Raw genomic sequence first — 20,244 nt, forward strand, 5'->3', positions numbered from 1 at the left:
TGTACAAATTTGAATAAGGAAACCATGTAGACCGCAAGATATATCTCATATCCAAAGATACATCTTCTCATTAACCCTCTAAAAAAATTCTGAAGCTCTCTCTCTCTCTCTCTCTCTTCTTCTCTCTCTCTCTCTCTCTCTTCTCTCTCTCTCTCTCTCTCTCTCTCTCTCTCTCTCTCTCTCTCTCTCTCTCTCTCTGAGAGAAAAGTAGGAAGTAAAATTGAATTAGAAGTCTTTGAGAAAACGCCTCTCTCTCTCTCTCTGAGAGAAAAGGAGGAAGTAAAATTGAATTAGAAGTCTCTGAGAAAACGCCATATGGAAAGTGGAAACCAAACCATTCGAGAGGGAGTCTAAACTCATTGAACCGGATGAGAAAGCCATCATAAATAAAAGTTTTTTGGACTTACGGTACCAAAACAAGCCATCATATTGTCTTCCATTTGCATGGTTAAAGTTGTGGGGGAAAAAAACAATTGATGTTTACGAAAAGGGGAAATAAATAGTTTGTTACTCACAACTTATACATTCCAGATGTTCTTGGTCATTTCCCTTGTATTGATCAGGACTAAGTTTCATAAACACTTTGTTACTCACAACTTCTCTCTTTGTAGAAAATTAGAGCCAGGCCTTCAAGGAAATTTGTGTCTAATTCAACCACCGACAAAATGGTGTCCAATCTATAACTTTTTGTTTGTCTTTTCTAAGTTCTATACATTTCATTCAAGAAAATCTTTAGTTTGAAGTAAAGATATCTAACTGGATATACTTGTTGGTAGGCTGGCATGGCGGCGGCACATAGTTTGATTGGAGAAACCAATGCTCTTCTAAGCAAGCCAAATCACATGAAACCATCTCTCATAGAAGCAGGGGCTCGTCTTTTTGTCACTAGGTTCCTTGGAACTTATATCTCAGCTGGATGTTTAATGTGAGTTTGCCCTTTACATAGATATCCTCTTTATATATTCGTTCTATATATGCACTCTGAAAATCAGTATTGTATATAGGTAGTTTATGATGATCTGGGGACATTGAAAATGTATCATCATTGAAGAGCTAGTTTGGAAGTTTCAATATTATAATTCTGGGGATATTTTTGTTCAGTCACTGAGGAGGTGTTAAAGGTTAATTTATCTGGAATCTTTTGGATAAAGTTTTGGCGACTTGATTATGTAGGCCTGCAGGGGATTTTGTAACCATGGGGCTTTAATTTGAATTTACCCCAATAATGAATTACAATGGATATTATTCTTTGTGCGGACACCATAGGTTCATAGCCAATAGGATCATTAAAATTTATATCCAACATATGGCTTTCAAAATTTTGTCCAACGAATTACAATCCAGATTGTTTTTAATTTCCATGACACCAATTGCAACACCCAGTTTTCCAACTATGCTGCCACCACCCAGTTATTTATATTTGGCACGCCACCAACTGCCACTATTTGTTGATTGTAGCTACCAAAGAGAAACACTACTTGACTACCATCGTCCTACATACACGTCTTTAATATCAACTGCTGCTACCGTCTCAGAAAAATACTTTCAATGCCCACTGTCTCAACAATCAAATTTTAGGTGGCCGGACCTCAAAGACCCACAGAAAGTCGACCAACATCTAAAGGTCCGGTATTTAGGTCAACCCAATTCTATTTTGATTTAGTTGGATCATGTAGGTCGGCCAACTTCTACTTAGTGTTTGTTTGCATTGTAATGAAAAATTAAAATTATTTTACTATTCAGCTTATTTTGTTACTATTCATAGGTCCCACTGCACTTTTTGTCATTATTCATAGGCCTCATTGTACTATTTCAATTAACTTTTATCTTTATTTATAGTACTTTTAGCAATAATTTTTCAGTTTCAGCAAAATAAGCGATATCCAAACACACCTTTAAGTTGACCATCTATTTAAGGCAATCACATACATAAGTTGGCCAACGTCTACTTAAGTTAACCACGTAGGTCTACCGACATCTAAGTAGCTCGTACATCAACTAGCTTTGATTTAGATCAGTCACAAAGGTCTGTATGTTTCAATTGAGGTCAACTATGTAGGTCATCCAACATCTACTTTGGTTGGCCTCCAACCAGAATTTACCTAGATCGAAGTGTCCACTGACCCTCCTCACATTAGCATTTACAACGTCCTAAGAGAATTTGCACTAGAACTTGGATATGCCAAATGTAAGCTCTAATTTACAATTTAGCCCAAAAGCAACCCACAGCCGGACTTGTATTTGATCACCAACTATTGCAAAAAAATTTGCAATAGTGTTACAGTGCAATTCTAAAGGTGGAATTACACTATAGCTCAATTCTTTTGTTTTTTTTTTTTAAACTAATATTTTATTGTGTAACTTTATCAGTTCCTCTCTCTCTCACCGGGTTTTGGGATATATTATTTTATTGTGTAGAAATATTATTTTAATGAATTGTATTGTAAAATAAAATTTGGGATGCTGAGAGTATTATAAAATGGTATGGTATAATTGATAAAGTATTTTTTTTTAATAGTAAAATAGGATGAGATAGAATTTTGAGATGTGAATGCTCTAACAACCAATTGTTGCATGTGATGCTATTTGAGCCTATTGACTTGTCAGAATAACCAGCTAGCACGTCAATTATGTTGCCACCCCAACACAAATTAATTAGGCCTTCATATGTCACTTCCGGCCAAAATCCTCTCCCTAGCCGATGCACTATAAATACTTATTCACTTAGCCAAAAAAAAAAAAAAAAAAGAAATTAAGGCAAGCTCCATATGCACCATACGGAGCTTTGTGATTCTTATATCTATTCTTTTTACTTTTTTTTTTTTTTTTTTGATGAGAAATATGTAATTTCAAACAACTGAAAAGGAGAAACAATAGAGAGAGAAAGTAAGAGCATTACAAACAACTGTCCTCAATAATAAGATGCTCAACAAAGGTTGGGAAAGACCTTTTCTAAACCTGTGAAGCACCAGAATTCCTAGCTACCTTTGCAAGTTCATGGGTAACTTTGTTGCCATCCCTTTTCAGATGATGAAAAGAACACCAGATAAACGCTGCAGAAACTTCCCTAATGTTCCGGACGATGTGCCTAAGCTCACCACTGTGGAACCCATCGTTGATTGCTTGAATGATGGATAAGGCATTGAACTCAAAAATAGAATGAGAAACATCCATTTCCGCTGCGAGAAGCACACCTTCCTGCATGGCCAATGCTTCTGAAACCTCAGCAGAGAACGACGCAGATAGGACTTTGCTTGAAGCAGCCAAAACTTTTCCCATGTTGTCTTGAATGACTACACCAATGCACGAGTTTCCCCCATCATCAAAAGCTGCTACATCAGTATTAATCTTGTAGAAGCCCGTAGGTGGAGATTTCCACTTAGACAAAGAAGGTGACTGAGGTAATACCGAAAAGGAACAAGCAGCCTTGAATTCGGCTAAGACACTACCTGCCATTTCCTAAGCATGAATTGGAGGGGTGTCCGAATCCTCATGAATTGCTTGATTGCGATTCCACCATATAGACCAAGCAACAACAAAGAAAAGTTCCAGATCATTTGGGGAGCCTTTTACAATAAAATCAAATGCAATATCCACCAAGTCACAAGAGGGAGAAGAGAGGTCCATAGGGCAATTGTGCTAAAATGCCCAAGTTATCTTAGCATGATCACAATGGAGAAGAGCATAGGCAATGATTTCAATGGCTTTATCACATAACGGGCAGAAACTTGAGTAGTGAATTCCTCTGTGGTTTAGATTTTGTATAGTTGGAAGACCATTGACACAAATCCTCCAAACGAAAATTTTGAGCTTTGGAGGAACTTTCTGCTGCCATATCCGCTTCCACAGAAGAGTTCGTGAGCTGCTAAAGGTGCTTTCACCTTCCTCAATTGAATCCACAATACTCGAAGCTATATGATATGCACTTTTAACTGTTAACTCATCTCTTTTGTTGCCTATCCAGATAAGACAATCTTCAGGCAGATTATAGTTTAGAGGAATTTTAAGAATGGTGCTGGCTTCATGAGGCAGAAAAGTGGCATTAATTACATCAACTTTCCACCATCTAGTGTCATTGTCTATGAGGGAAGACACCATAGGAAAGTCTCCATAGTTAGCTTGGGGAGAAATCACCTTGTAGTTTGTTGGTGTTGGCAACCATCTATCATCCCAAATATGGATTCGCCGACCTTTTCCCACCCTCCACCTTATGCCCCTTCTGATAGCCTCAAGACTATTGTGGATGCTTCGCCAAGCATATGAGGGGTTACTCCCTTTTTTGGAATTGAGAACATCATCAAAAGGAAAATATTTTTCTTTGAAAACTCTAGCCATAAAGGAGTCGGGATTAGTGAGAATTCTCCAACCTTGCTTAGCTAGCATGGCAAGGTTAAAGGCTTGTATGTTTCTGAAACCCATACCTCCTTGGAGTTTAAACCGACACATCTTCCTCCAGTAGACCTACACAATCTTGTTCTCACTGTCCTTTTGCCCCCACCAAAAATTCCTTATCATACTTTCTAAGTCCTGGCAGAGAGTCTTAGGGAGTTGAAAACAACTCATGGTGTATGTAGGCATTGTTTGAGCCACCGCTTTGATAAGGATCTCTCTCCCATCAATTGAAAGAAGTTTACCCTTCTAGCCGGCTAGCTTTTTAGCTACTCTGTCCTCAACTTCAGCGAACACTTGTGACTTAGATTTCCCAATAATGGAGGGCAGCCCCAAATACCTGTTATGTCAGGAGTCTTGCATTGGACCAAGAATGTTGAGAGTGCTTTCCTTGAATTCTTGAGGGGTGTTCAGGCTAAAGAAAACTGAAGATTTGTCAATGTTGATTTTCTGCCCAGAAGCCTCTTTGTATTTGTTGAGAATAGTAACAAGTGTATGACATTCTTGCTCCTTTGCTTTGTAAAACAATAGGCTATCATCGGTGAAGAATAGATGAGTAATTAGAGGGCAGCCTCTACAAATGGAAATTCCATTAATTTGTTGATTCTTGGCAGCTTCATGAATAAGGGCTGAAAAATCTTCGGCACAAAGAAGGAAAAGGCAAGGAGAGAGCGAGTCCCCCTGTCTAATGCCCCTTGAAGGAGAAATGTTCCCACAAGCTTCCCCATTTATAAGCACTGAATAAGAAACAGAAGAGACACAATTCATAATGAGATCAATCCATTTTTCTACAAAGCCCAATTTCTCCATCACACCTTTAATAAAACTCCATTCTACCCTATCAAAGGCCTTGCTCATGTCCAATTTAATAGACATGTAATTTCCTTTTCCTTCACTTTTATGGTTGAGATAATGCATAAACTCGAAGGCAACAAGGACATTATCTGTGATTAGGCAGTTAGGGGTAAATGCAATTTGGTTTTCGGATATGATGTTTGGTATAATGGCCTTAAACCTATTGGCTAGGACCTTAGAAACGATTTTATAAGTGGTGTTAAAGAGACTAATGGGGCGGAATTCTGTCATTCTGGCTGGCTGGTTGGCTTTTGGGATGACAGAGATGTTGGTTTTATTTATCTCAGTCATGGGAAGATTTGAATTCAGCACCTTTAAAACCATGTTTGTAATACTAGGTCCAACAATATCCCAATATTTATGAAAAAAGATCACGGACATACCGTCGGGCCCGGGTGCTTTAGTGGGGTGGAGTTGTTGCAATGCCTTCAAGACTTCCTCTCTTGTGAAAGGTTTGGTGAGTTTAGTGTTCATTTCATCTGTGACACGCCTAGGAATTGCATTAGTTAAAAGGTTTGGTGAGTTCAGTGTTCATTTCATCTGTGACACGCCTAGGAATTGCATTAGTGACTTCATTGATTCCGGTGGGAAAGGATGTAGTGTAGATTTTCTCAAAATTGGATATTGCAGTGGCTGTAATACTTTCCTTGCTTTCACACCAGACACCATCCTCATTCCAAAGCCCAAAGATGGAATTCTTTTTCCTCCTTTCCGAAGCACGGGAAGGGAAAAATTTCGTATTTCTGTCCCCTTCCTTATACCAATGGATTTTGCTACGCTACCGCTAGATGGTCTCCTCACTATCCAGAAGGTCATTTATTTCATTTCTAAGTTGATTAATTTCTGCCCCTCTATTGCCTTGCTAATCAACAGTTGTAATGGAGTTAAGAGCTCTTCTTTTCTCCGCAATTTTTTTTGGAATGTTGCCTACTACATTATGATTCCAGCTTGCTAGCGCACTTGCACATCGTTGGAGATTAGAAGCCACCCCCTCAGGAGTGACAAAGAGAGTGCCTGAGTGCCATGCAGTCTCAATCACTTCACGACAATCCTCCCTTTTAACCCACATGGCCTCAAAGTGGAAGCGATGTTTACTTTTACAGGTTGGAGGAGGTGAGTCAGTGATTGCAAGAATACAATGGTCAGATGTGGAATTGACCAAATGGTGAACTGTTGGGTCCTTGAAATGTCCAAGCCATTCATTAGTAACAAAAGCTCTTTCAAGGCGAAGCGAAATCCTATTACTCCCTTCCTTCATATTACACCAAGTATAATCTGGGCCACAGTATCCTAGGTCCTTGAAGCCACAGTGATTTACAATTTGACGGAAACCATCCATCTGATTTTGGGAATGATGGGCACCACCTACTTTTTCAGACATTGAAAGAATTTCATTAAAATCACCACAGCAAAACCAAGGCAAATTAAATTGGCTATTAAGATATGAGAGGAGTTTCCAAGATTCTTCCCTGAGGTGGGTCTCTGGGTATCCATAAAACCCGGTAAATCTCCAAACAATACCATTGTCAGCCTCTGTGATTATTGCATCAATGTGATGGTTGGAGTAGCTCATAATTTCCAATTTTGTGTCACTAGACCAAAGTAGTGCAAGACCTCCACTTCGGCCCCTACTCGAAACACACAAACCATTTGAAAAACCAAGCTTGAATTTTATTCTATCCATACGCCTGCTCTTAGATTTAGTTTCCGAGAGGAAAACTAATTTGGGATTCCAGCGTCGCACATAATCGCAGAGTGCATAAACTGTCCGGGAGTTCCCAATTCCCCGGCAGTTCCATCATAAGGAATTCATCACAGGGAAGGAAGTTTCATTCTCTTCTGAGAAGTCAAGTCTATTAATTTTTAAGCCCGAAAGTCCCACTAAATTTTGGATGTCTGAGTTAATAGCTTGGTATTCCTTGAGCTCTAGCTATCCCTAAAGCTCTTATAATGAGAGCAAACAGCCCTTCTAAAACAGCAACCCACAACACAACCAATCCACTTGAAAATCAAATACCCACAGAACACAAAGCACGGAGGTCAAGAAACAGAGTTTTATCGAGGTAATGTGCAAAACAGCAATGCAAAAGAATTGTATATAGTTAGTTAGGCAACGTTTGTAACAATAAAGGAAAGTAGCATCTCGAGTTTCAGAAACTCGAGATCCATATTATAAAAAGCCCACATAGATCTCGAGTCTTTAAGACTCGAGTTTTATGCGAAAAACATTTCACCTATAGTGGCGTTTTTAAGCCTTTCAGTGACGTTTTAAAGCCCTATAGCGGCGTTTTCCTGGAAATTTTTTTTTCATAAGTACAGATTTATGGAGTCCTATAGTGGCGTTTTTAAGCCCTATAGTGACGTTTTATAGACCTACAGCGGTGTTTTTATTCAATTTATGGAAATCGAGTCTTTATAGATGACAATGATAACACCACCCACAAATCATCTAATTGACCCACTTGGGGGTAGAGCAATGACCCACGCCGGCCAAGAAAATGCCCACTGATAGGGTAGAGAAAGCCCACAATGGTAAGGGAAAACCCACTACTGGGTGGAACACCCAGGCTGCGCGTGACCCACTGCAAGGAGAAGTCCAGCCCACCAAGGAGGTAGAGAAGGCCACACTCCGGAGTAGAGCTCGCGAACGCGGCAGAAAACACTCAGGCGTACGATAGCAGAGGCCTTTCTAACGTGCACCGAGAGAGAACACTCCTACGAGGGAGAGAAAAGAAGATACGAGGAACGATTCTTATATCTATTCTCTCCGCTAGTTTTCTGACTTAACTAATAGAGCCTCCTTAGCCTCCCCATTTTTGGCTCCTTGGATGGCTTGAGATCTTCTTCTTTAACATGTGATTTGTTCGGTCGAAATTATGGTTGTAGCTGGGGTCCCATCGTGTCCCCTAAATTTTATCCACTCACAATTTCACACAAACTATACTTAAATTGCATCAATAAGATTGTTATACTATGCTTGTGGTATTGCAGTTTATTGGAGGAAGGGGACACAATATTGACCTTTGAAGGAGACAAGAGAAAGTGTTCTATGAAAATAGTTCTTAAAGTTCATAATCCCCAGTTTTATTGGAAGGTACTCTTAATCTATGTTGGAATCATTTTTATATGGATCACTTGCAACATACTATAACTATTTTTAAAATTAGCAAGAATTTTTTTTCAAAGTTAATTAATAGGTTGCGAATTATATTGTTATTTTATTATACCGCGGAATTTTCTCAACACCATTGATGAGCGCTAGATTGTTTTGATCAGATTATGACACGGGCTGATTTAGGCCTTGCTGATGCATATATTGATGGGGATATTTCTTTCACCGATGAAAATGAAGGTCTTCTAAACCTCTTTTTGGTAGGATTGATTAAAGTTTGAGTTAATTCCAAAACGGCACTGCTCTGAACCTAATACGTACAAAGCATGTTTATGGTATGTACCTCCTTAGAATTTACCTTGCTGATATGTTTTGCAGATTCTTATTGCCAGCAGAGAGTCAAAGTCCTCTATCTTGAAATTGAATAAGAGAAGGTATGTATTCCAACTGCCAGACTTTGCTTGAAGCTTGGATAATCATATTATAATTAATTATTTCCTTTTTTTGCTCAACTTTAACTTATTTATTTATTTATTACTTTAGGGGTTGGTGGACACCATTGATATTTACGGCTGCTATAGGATCTGCAAGCTATTTTTTGAAGCATTTTTCAAGGCAAAATACTCTTACACAGGCACGCAGGAACATCTCTCGTCATTATGAGCTGGTATAAGACTATGGCCTTTCAATTCCTTGTTTTTATTTGAGATCTTTTTTTTTTCAATTTGAGGAGGTGGTTTTCAAAAAAGAAAAAAAGAAAAGAAAAAAAAAAAAGGAGATATTATGGATGCCGCAACGTTGGATTAGGTGCTATTATGTGCCTTTGTTTTGCGTGAGGTGTGACATTGGCTTGGTTTTTAGTTTGAGTTACTGAGAAATCTCTTTGAGAGTGATATGCAGAAATTTTAGTGTAAAGAAGATTTACCCTTTGTTTCAGATGCAGCCCTAGTTTTGGTATTTGTGAAGGAAAGTTATTTGGGTGTATTAGAGTTTGGATTGTGTGAGAATGCATCTACACCATCTTTGTACTCTTCAAAGATAAATTCTTCATGCTCCCTCTATGTGTTTGTGCCTCTATTCTTCTCGGTTGTTTTTACTTAATTCCTACTTTTTATTTGGAGTTCTTTCTAAAACACGTAATATTTTTCGACCTAGTCTTGATATTTGGGTTGCTTTTACAACAAACTCGTATTAGAGGAAAGGTTCACTACCTAGTTGTTTGCAGTTGTTCTCTTGGGTGACTGTGCTTATTGGTTCATGGATCTAATTATTGGGAATAAAAATTTTCAGGTAAGTCCTCTACAAAACTTTTGGAAGTTAGGACAATGTTTCTATATCAAATAATACCGGTGTACTATTTCAAAATTAACGCTTATATATATATATATATATATATATATATATAATAACTATCTTCATTAACATTTAAACAAATAAATTTAGTAGTCTTTTAGTAATAATTTGGGACAATCAATACAATTTGTTAGATCATTAGCCCAAGCCCAAAAACCTTTTTCTTTTTTACTTTTTAAATTCCTTATTATTTCAAATTGACCAAATTTCTTAACTCTGATCTCTCTACTTAACTTTCTTACCTACTCTCTCTCTCTCTTTCTCACACACACAACGCATGCAACACAGACACGATTTTCATTTCAAATTAGAAAATGCTAAAACCACAACTTTTGTCACAACTTGCTCATGTGACAAGTTGTGAGTGGTGGGTCCACAACTCCACCACTCATGACTTGCCATGTGAGCAAGTTTTGGCAAAAGTTATGGAAGCATTACTCTTTCAAATTTCTCAACAACACTGCCCATAAATATGCTCTGCTCACTACTTCTCCTTCCACCTTATGGCCTAGTTGTCATCACCCTTCTCCTTTCTTCTTCTTTTTTTCTTTTTTCTTTTTTGGTAAAAAAATCTTGCAGAAGAAATCCAATCCAAAACAAATGTTTTGCTCGAAATAGCCCAAACTAGTTTGTCTTCGAAAATAGTATCTAACTCTTGTATTAAGATATGTATAACTTTGCATTGCTTGTTCGTTCTATCAAATTTCTCTACTTCAAATTTGTTATTAAAAATCATAGTCTCGAGTCTCTTGACTACCAAAGGTTTTAGAGGACTTTGCCGAAGGTATTGTATAGAACTCGCTTGACACCTTTGTACAGCAAAATTCCAAAGAGAACAATCCAAAGGTAAAGGTAGTGAACCTTGATTCTAATACCAATTTGTTGTGAGAAAGTGCATCCAGATAAAACTTACACAAGATCGATTGTGAAAATATTTAGAATGATCTCAAAAAATATAAGAGAAGTGAAGAAAGCCCAAAAGAAAAATATACAACCACACAAGAGTGAGAGAAAGAACACCAAAAGTTTACATAATTTAGCCTTTGACCTATGTCCTGAAAATTTCACTAACAAATATGAATAGATGAAAAATGGTGTAGAATGTAGAGGCGTGTGGCTTTGTGAGTTCAATTCACGTGCTGACATTTGAGACTATGTTTAGAATGATAATCTTCTTCGTTGAATGATAGTATACAAACCTAATTAGTGACATAAGTGATAGAATGATAGTATTCAAACATGATTAGTGACATAATTGATGTCAAGCATAAGCTTATTATTCGATTTGTTTGTGTTTCTAGAGTAATGAACTTTTTGCTCTGTTCCTGGACGAAACAATGACATACTCCACCGCTGTATTTAAGGTCAGGATCAAAATTAACCTTTTCACCTTCCTTTTTAAGCTTTAGCTTTAACTTAAATTAAACTTTATGACTATATTTCTTAGAAGGAAGATGAGGACTTAAAGGTTGCGCAGCTGAGAAAAATGTCTACTTTAATTGGAAAGGTGAGAAATTAATACTGGATTATGTCAAATTTTTAAAGATTTTCCTGCCCTTACCTAATCCTTTTTTTTTTTCTTTCTTTCTTTCAATTAACTTAGGCAAGAATTAATGAGAGGCATGAAGTTCTTGATATTGGGTGTGGCTGGGGAAGCTTTGCTATTGAAGTTGTCAATCGAACTGGATGCAAATACACTGGCATCACTTTGTCTAATGAGCAACTAAAACTTGCGGAAAAGAAAGTGAAAGATGCTGGCCTTCAGGTACTAATTTGATGAATGGCATTCACCATAAATGCATATATCATTAATATCAATACATATGGAATAAATTGGATGGTAAATTTTTTTTTTTTTTTTTTTTTCTGATTGAACATAGTATCATTTCAGTTGGTGTTATTGAGTAGTTAATAGCATATGGGACGTCATCACTTAATCCAAAAGGCTTTAAGTCTTTGATTTTTGGTCAATTATGTTATAATAACCACTCACTCTTCTTATTATTATTCAATGTGGGGCTTTACTTATATATGTATACTCAATAATCTCCCGGCCTCTTACATGCGAGTCTATGCTTCCTCGCAGGCTTCAAGACCTCTTTGGGGTCATGAAAAAATCCTAATTGCATCCCCTTGCCTTATGGGTTTTTTCTTCATCAATGTGTCATTCATGGGCCTTACACCATCCATGTGAACCACGTGTCAACCTCTCACATTTATCAATGTGAACTCGGCTTGCACTTCCAAGTCCATGGGAACCTCATGCCATAGCTTTATCTAGCACCATTAGCAATATTCATTTGTTGGGTTTTTTTTCAAGATCATTTGTGTGACCTTCATGGGTTTGCTTTGTACGATAAAGTGTTCCTGCTTCAACGACGAAAGGGACGTTGATGACCTTGTCACCTCATCCAATTGAATAGTTAATATAACCTATAGAGATACCACTTGATCCAAGATGCTTAAGTCTTCAGGTCTAGGTCCAACTATATTATATTCTTTACTCACTCCTTTTATAATTATTCAATGTAAAACTTCACTCACACGTGTATACCTAACAATTTCATCAATTTGCCTTTGTTATATGATAATAAATATATTTTATGGTAAAAATATGATAATTAATAAATCTAAATATAAATGTAGTACTGCATCATTTAAAAAGAGTCATCACGCTTTATTTGGTGGAATTAAATTTTAATGATGTTGAACGATATATGTAATCTTAAATTCATGAAAACTAAAACTAAATCAAGGACCATTTTTTGTGATAAAAGAATAGAAACAAGATCGTTGTTTTGTTATGGTCACATTGACATACTTAACAAGCACATAGCAAAGAATTTGGAAGTCTGTTTTGCCTTGTTTAGGTTTACAATTTGCATATAATAATTGGTTCTTTTCCAAGCAAGAAACATCTGCTTAAGTATGGCATATCTTATGAAATTTTTCTTTTTCTTACGGTCAATTCACTTCAAAATTAACCTTAATTTATCAACTTTGCTCTCAGGACCGCATTAAGTTTCTTCTTTGTGATTACCGCCAATTGCCAGATTCCTACAAATATGACAGAATTATATCCTGGTGAGTTCCTTTTGTTAGGTTCTATATATGTATCTATTAATTGGCAAACACATAAACACAAACTTGCCTAGATATAAGAACAAGGAAGCTATTGTTTAAAGTAATCTGTTTTCAGCAGTTTCAATCGGTCAAAACTGTTATTCAATCAATCGAAGTTCACATTTGCAGAATTTGTTTCGCAGCCCAATAGCCCATCAAACGTTTTGCAGTTCAATCCTACTTCACAAAGTATAAAAAGAAAACACAAATACACGTTTTTCTAGACTTGTGATCTACTCTTTTAGATCTGATGTCCTGTACCTTGTACTCCTTCAAGCTTCTCTAATATAAATTTGTTCCAACATAAATTTCCAGTTCACGCTTTAGAACTTGATTCTACCAGTACTAAGAGTATGTGTGTAATCTCTGTTAGAAGCTTGAAGGAGTACAAGGTACAGGACATCAGATCTAAAAGAGTAGATCACAAGTCTAGAAAAACGTGTATTTGTGTTTTCTTTTTATACTTTGTGAAGTAGGATTGAAATGCAAAACGTTTGATGGGCTATTGGGCTGCGAAACAAATTCTGCAAATGTGAACTTCGATTGATTGAATAACAGTTTTGACCGATTGAAACTGCTGAAAACAGATTACTTTAAACAATTGCTTCCTTGTTCTTATATCTAGGCAAGTTTGTGTTTATGTGTTTGCCAATTAACAGATACATATATAGAACCTAACAAAAGGAACTCACCAGGATATAATTCTGTCATATTTGTAGGAATCTGGCAATTGGCGGTAATCACAAAGAAGAAACTTAATGCGGTCCTGAGAGCAAAGTTGATAAATTAAGGTTAATTTTGAAGTGAATTGACCGTAAGAAAAAGAAAAATTTCATAAGATGTGCCATACTTAAGCAGATGTTTCTTGCTTGGAAAAGAACCAATTATTATATGCAAATTGTAAACCTAAACAAGGCAAAACAGACTTCCAAATTCTTTGCTATGTGCTTGTTAAGTATGTCAATGTGACCATAACAAAACAACGATCTTGTTTCTATTCTTTTATCACAAAAAATGGTCCTTGATTTAGTTTTAGTTTTCATGAATTTAAGATTACATATATCGTTCAACATCATTAAAATTTAATTCCACCAAATAAAGCGTGATGACTCTTTTTAAATGATGCAGTACTACATTTATATTTAGATTTATTAATTATCATATTTTTACCATAAAATAGATTTATTATCATATAACAAAGGCAAATTGATGAAATTGTTAGGTATACATGTGTGAGTGAAGTTTTACATTGAATAATTATAAAAGGAGTGAGTAAAGAATATAATATAGTTGGACCTAGACCCGAAGACTTAAGCATCTTGGATCAAGTGGTATCTCTATAGGTTATATTAACTATTCAATTGGATGAGGTGACAAGGTCATCAACGTCCCTTTCGTCGTTGAAGCGGGAACACTTTATCGTACAAAGCAAACCCATGAAGGTCACACAAATGATCTTGGAAAAAAACCCAACAAATGAATATTGCTAATGGTGCTAGATAAAGCTATGGCATGAGGTTCCCATAGACTTGGAAGTGCAAGCCGAGTTCACATTGATAAATGTGAGAGGTTGACACGTGGTTCACATGGATGGTGTAAGGCCCATGAATGACACATTGATGAAGAAAAAACCCATAAGGCAAGGGGATGCAATTAGGATTTTTTCATGACCCCAAAGAGGTCTTGAAGCCTACGAGGAAGCATAGACTCGCATGTAAGAGGCCGGGAGATTATTGAGTATACATATATAAGTAAAGCCCCACATTGAATAATAATAAGAAGAGTGAGTGGTTATTATAACATAATTGACCAAAAATCAAAGACTTAAAGCCTTTTGGATTAAGTGATGACGTCCCTATATGCTATTAACTACTCAATAACACCAACTGAAATGATACTATGTTCAATCAGAAAAAAAAAAAAAAATTTACCATCCAATTTATTCCATATGTATTGATATTAATGATATATGCATTTATGGTGAATGCCATTCATCAAATTAGTACCTGAAGGCCAGCATCTTTCACTTTCTTTTCCGCAAGTTTTAGTTGCTCATTAGACAAAGTGATGCCAGTGTATTTGCATCCAGTTCGATTGACAACTTCAATAGCAAAGCTTCCCCAGCCACACCCAATATCAAGAACTTCATGCCTCTCATTAATTCTTGCCTAAGTTAATTGAAAGAAAGAAAGAAAAAAAAAAAGGATTAGGTAAGGGCAGGAAAATCTTTAAAAATTTGACATAATCCAGTATTAATTTCTCACCTTTCCAATTAAAGTAGACATTTTTCTCAGCTGCGCAACCTTTAAGTCCTCATCTTCCTTCTAAGAAATATAGTCATAAAGTTTAATTTAAGTTAAAGCTAAAGCTTAAAAAGGAAGGTGAAAAGGTTAATTTTGATCCTGACCTTAAATACAGCGGTGGAGTATGTCATTGTTTCGTCCAGGAACAGAGCAAAAAGTTCATTACTCTAGAAACACAAACAAATCGAATAATAAGCTTATGCTTGACATCAATTATGTCACTAATCATGTTTGAATACTATCATTCTATCACTTATGTCACTAATTAGGTTTGTATACTATCATTCAACGAAGAAGATTATCATTCTAAACATAGTCTCAAATGTCAGCACGTGAATTGAACTCACAAAGCCACACGCCTCTACATTCTACACCATTTTTCATCTATTCATATTTGTTAGTGAAATTTTCAGGACATAGGTCAAAGGCTAAATTATGTAAACTTTTGGTGTTCTTTCTCTCACTCTTGTGTGGTTGTATATTTTTCTTTTGGGCTTTCTTCACTTCTCTTATATTTTTTGAGATCATTCTAAATATTTTCACAATCGATCTTGTGTAAGTTTTATCTGGATGCACTTTCTCACAACAAATTGGTATTAGAATCAAGGTTCACTACCTTTACCTTTGGATTGTTCTCTTTGGAATTTTGCTGTACAAAGGTGTCAAGCGAGTTCTATACAATACCTTCGGCAAAGTCCTCTAAAACCTTTGGTAGTCAAGAGACTTGAGACTATGATTTTTAATAACAAATTTGAAGTAGAGAAATTTGATAGAACGAACAAGCAATGCAAAGTTATACATATCTTAATACAAGAGTTAGATACTATTTTCGAAGACAAACTAGTTTGGGCTATTTCGAGCAAAACATTTGTTTTGGATTGGATTTCTTCTGCAAGATTTTTTTACCAAAAAAGAAAAAAGAAAAAAAGAAGAAGAAAGGAGAAGGGTGATGACAACTAGGCCATAAGGTGGAAGGAGAAGTAGTGAGCAGAGCATATTTATGGGCAGTGTTGTTGAGAAATTTGAAAGAGTAATGCTTCCATAACTTTTGCCAAAACTTGCTCACATGGCAAGTCATGAGTGGTGGAGTTGTGGACCCACCACTCACAACTTGTCACATGAGCAAGTTGTGACAAAAGTTGTGGTTTTAGCATTTTCTAATTTGAAATGAAAATCGTGTCTGTGTTGCATGCGTTGTGTGTGTGAGAAAGAGAGAGAGAGAGTAGGTAAGAAAGTTAAGTAGAGAGATCAGAGTTAAGAAATTTGGTCAATTTGAAATAATAAGGAATTTAAAAAGTAAAAAAGAAAAAGGTTTTTGGGCTTGGGCTAATGATCTAACAAATTGTATTGATTGTCCCAAATTATTACTAAAAGACTACTAAATTTATTTGTTTAAATGTTAATGAAGATAGTTATTATATATATATATATATATATATATATATATAAGCGTTAATTTTGAAATAGTACACCGGTATTATTTGATATAGAAACATTGTCCTAACTTCCAAAAGTTTTGTAGAGGACTTACCTGAAAATTTTTATTCCCAATAATTAGATCCATGAACCAATAAGCACAGTCACCCAAGAGAACAACTGCAAACAACTAGGTAGTGAACCTTTCCTCTAATACGAGTTTGTTGTAAAAGCAACCCAAATATCAAGACTAGGTCGAAAAATATTACGTGTTTTAGAAAGAACTCCAAATAAAAAGTAGGAATTAAGTAAAAACAACCGAGAAGAATAGAGGCACAAACACATAGAGGGAGCATGAAGAATTTATCTTTGAAGAGTACAAAGATGGTGTAGATGCATTCTCACACAATCCAAACTCTAATACACCCAAATAACTTTCCTTCACAAATACCAAAACTAGGGCTGCATCTGAAACAAAGGGTAAATCTTCTTTACACTAAAATTTCTGCATATCACTCTCAAAGAGATTTCTCAGTAACTCAAACTAAAAACCAAGCCAATGTCACACCTCACGCAAAACAAAGGCACATAATAGCACCTAATCCAACGTTGCGGCATCCATAATATCTCCTTTTTTTTTTTTCTTTTCTTTTTTTCTTTTTTGAAAACCACCTCCTCAAATTGAAAAAAAAAAGATCTCAAATAAAAACAAGGAATTGAAAGGCCATAGTCTTATACCAGCTCATAATGACGAGAGATGTTCCTGCGTGCCTGTGTAAGAGTATTTTGCCTTGAAAAATGCTTCAAAAAATAGCTTGCAGATCCTATAGCAGCCGTAAATATCAATGGTGTCCACCAACCCCTAAAGTAATAAATAAATAAATAAGTTAAAGTTGAGCAAAAAAAGGAAATAATTAATTATAATATGATTATCCAAGCTTCAAGCAAAGTCTGGCAGTTGGAATACATACCTTCTCTTATTCAATTTCAAGATAGAGGACTTTGACTCTCTGCTGGCAATAAGAATCTGCAAAACATATCAGCAAGGTAAATTCTAAGGAGGTACATACCATAAACATGCTTTGTACGTATTAGGTTCAGAGCAGTGCCGTTTTGGAATTAACTCAAACTTTAATCAATCCTACCAAAAAGAGGTTTAGAAGACCTTCATTTTCATCGGTGAAAGAAATATCCCCATCAATATATGCATCAGCAAGGCCTAAATCAGCCCGTGTCATAATCTGATCAAAACAATCTAGCGCTCATCAATGGTGTTGAGAAAATTCCGCGGTATAATAAAATAACAATATAATTCGCAACCTATTAATTAACTTTGAAAAAAAATTCTTGCTAATTTTAAAAATAGTTATAGTATGTTGCAAGTGATCCATATAAAAATGATTCCAACATAGATTAAGAGTACCTTCCAATAAAACTGGGGATTATGAACTTTAAGAACTATTTTCATAGAACACTTTCTCTTGTCTCCTTCAAAGGTCAATATTGTGTCCCCTTCCTCCAATAAACTGCAATACCACAAGCATAGTATAACAATCTTATTGATGCAATTTAAGTATAGTTTGTGTGAAATTGTGAGTGGATAAAATTTAGGGGACACGATGGGACCCCAGCTACAACCATAATTTCGACCGAACAAATCACATGTTAAAGAAGAAGATCTCAAGCCATCCAAGGAGCCAAAAATGGGGAGGCTAAGGAGGCTCTATTAGTTAAGTCAGAAAACTAGCGGAGAGAATAGATATAAGAATCGTTCCTCGTATCTTCTTTTCTCTCCCTCGTAGGAGTGTTCTCTCTCGGTGCACGTTAGAAAGGCCTCTGCTATCGTACGCCTGAGTGTTTTCTGCCGCGTTCGCGAGCTCTACTCCGGAGTGTGGCCTTCTCTACCTCCTTGGTGGGCTGGACTTCTCCTTGCAGTGGGTCACGCGCAGCCTGGGTGTTCCACCCAGTAGTGGGTTTTCCCTTACCATTGTGGGCTTTCTCTACCCTATCAGTGGGCATTTTCTTGGCCGGCGTGGGTCATTGCTCTACCCCCAAGTGGGTCAATTAGATGATTTGTGGGTGGTGTTATCATTGTCATCTATAAAGACTCGATTTCCATAAATTGAATAAAAACACCGCTGTAGGTCTATAAAACGTCACTATAGGGCTTAAAAACGCCACTATAGGACTCCATAAATCTGTACTTATGAAAAAAAAATTTCCAGGAAAACGCCGCTATAGGGCTTTAAAACGTCACTGAAAGGCTTAAAAACGCCACTATAGGTGAAATGTTTTTCGCATAAAACTCGAGTCTTAAAGACTCGAGATCTATGTGGGCTTTTTATAATATGGATCTCGAGTTTCTGAAACTCGAGATGCTACTTTCCTTTATTGTTACAAACGTTGCCTAACTAACTATATACAATTCTTTTGCATTGCTGTTTTGCACATTACCTCGATAAAACTCTGTTTCTTGACCTCCGTGCTTTGTGTTCTGTGGGTATTTGATTTTCAAGTGGATTGGTTGTGTTGTGGGTTGCTGTTTTAGAAGGGCTGTTTGCTCTCATTATAAGAGCTTTAGGGATAGCTAGAGCTCAAGGAATACCAAGCTATTAACTCAGACATCCAAAATTTAGTGGGACTTTCGGGCTTAAAAATTAATAGACTTGACTTCTCAGAAGAGAATGAAACTTCCTTCCCTGTGATGAATTCCTTATGATGGAACTGCCGGGGAATTGGGAACTCCCGGACAGTTTATGCACTCTGCGATTATGTGCGACGCTGGAATCCCAAATTAGTTTTCCTCTCGGAAACTAAATCTAAGAGCAGGCGTATGGATAGAATAAAATTCAAGCTTGGTTTTTCAAATGGTTTGTGTGTTTCGAGTAGGGGCCGAAGTGGAGGTCTTGCACTACTTTGGTCTAGTGACACAAAATTGGAAATTATGAGCTACTCCAACCATCACATTGATGCAATAATCACAGAGGCTGACAATGGTATTGTTTGGAGATTTACCGGGTTTTATGGATACCCAGAGACCCACCTCAGGGAAGAATCTTGGAAACTCCTCTCATATCTTAATAGCCAATTTAATTTGCCTTGGTTTTGCTGTGGTGATTTTAATGAAATTCTTTCAATGTCTGAAAAAGTAGGTGGTGCCCATCATTCCCAAAATCAGATGGATGGTTTCCGTCAAATTGTAAATCACTGTGGCTTCAAGGACCTAGGATACTGTGGCCCAGATTATACTTGGTGTAATATGAAGGAAGGGAGTAATAGGATTTCGCTTCGCCTTGAAAGAGCTTTTGTTACTAATGAATGGCTTGGACATTTCAAGGACCCAACAGTTCACCATTTGGTCAATTCCACATCTGACCATTGTATTCTTGCAATCACTGACTCACCTCCTCCAACCTGTAAAAGTAAACATCGCTTCCACTTTGAGGCCATGTGGGTTAAAAGGGAGGATTGTCGTGAAGTGATTGAGACTGCATGGCACTCAGGCACTCTCTTTGTCACTCCTGAGGGGGTGGCTTCTAATCTCCAACGATGTGCAAGTGCGCTAGCAAGCTGGAATCATAATGTAGTAGGCAACATTCCAAAAAAAATTGCGGAGAAAAGAAGAGCTCTTAACTCCATTACAACTGTTGATTAGCAAGGCAATAGAGGGGCAGAAATTAATCAACTTAGAAA

At 36.7% G+C, this 20,244-nt stretch overlaps 2 protein-coding genes across 9 annotated transcripts in view; one reads left to right on the plus strand and one right to left on the minus strand.

The window, feature by feature from the left end:
• The first annotated feature begins 345 nt into the window (after positions 1-345).
• Positions 346-20,244, plus strand: part of LOC115994345 (tuberculostearic acid methyltransferase UfaA1-like) — a 41,170-nt gene continuing 21,271 nt past the window's right edge. For 4 of the 8 annotated variants that reach the window (XM_031118442.1, XM_031118443.1, XM_031118444.1 and 1 more), the window contains exons 1-10: positions 346-668; positions 777-925; positions 8,236-8,338; positions 8,521-8,616; positions 8,735-8,790; positions 8,900-9,023; positions 11,011-11,073; positions 11,157-11,216; positions 11,313-11,474; positions 12,720-12,793. In XM_031118442.1, coding sequence (XP_030974302.1) covers positions 666-668; positions 777-925; positions 8,236-8,338; positions 8,521-8,616; positions 8,735-8,790; positions 8,900-9,023; positions 11,011-11,073; positions 11,157-11,216; positions 11,313-11,474; positions 12,720-12,793 — 890 coding nt within the window. In that variant the 5' untranslated portion in view covers positions 346-665. The remainder of the gene's footprint in view (positions 669-776; positions 926-8,235; positions 8,339-8,520; positions 8,617-8,734; positions 8,791-8,899; positions 9,024-11,010; positions 11,074-11,156; positions 11,217-11,312; positions 11,475-12,719; positions 12,794-20,244) is intronic. The other 4 variants (XR_004093199.1, XR_004093198.1, XM_031118445.1 and 1 more) reach the window with 1 other exon arrangement.
• On the minus strand, positions 12,988-18,251 carry LOC115993762 (probable fatty acid methyltransferase). Its single transcript, XM_031117736.1, has 9 exons — positions 17,975-18,251; positions 17,697-17,792; positions 17,523-17,578; positions 17,290-17,413; positions 15,240-15,302; positions 15,097-15,156; positions 14,839-15,000; positions 13,525-13,598; positions 12,988-13,009 (listed from the first exon to the last, which is right to left on the minus strand). The coding sequence occupies exons 1-9, from the start codon at positions 18,017-18,019 to the stop codon at positions 12,988-12,990; spliced, it is 702 nt and encodes a 233-aa protein (XP_030973596.1). The 5' UTR covers positions 18,020-18,251.

Source organism: Quercus lobata, chromosome 6 (genome assembly GCF_001633185.2).
Source record: "Quercus lobata isolate SW786 chromosome 6, ValleyOak3.0 Primary Assembly, whole genome shotgun sequence".
Lineage (NCBI taxonomy): Eukaryota > Viridiplantae > Streptophyta > Magnoliopsida > Fagales > Fagaceae > Quercus > Quercus lobata.

Bases quoted from the DNA above. Each gene is read 5' to 3' on its own strand.
- LOC115993762 (XM_031117736.1), bottom strand. From the start codon at position 18,019: ATGAAAATAGTTCTTAAAGTTCATAATCCCCAGTTTTATTGGAAG. The intron at 17,579-17,696 runs GTAGGATTGATT...TATGTTTTGCAG, and splicing joins GTCTTCTAAACCTCTTTTTG to ATTCTTATTGCCAGCAGAGA. The intron at 15,157-15,239 runs GTCAGGATCAAA...TATATTTCTTAG, and splicing joins ACTCCACCGCTGTATTTAAG to AAGGAAGATGAGGACTTAAA.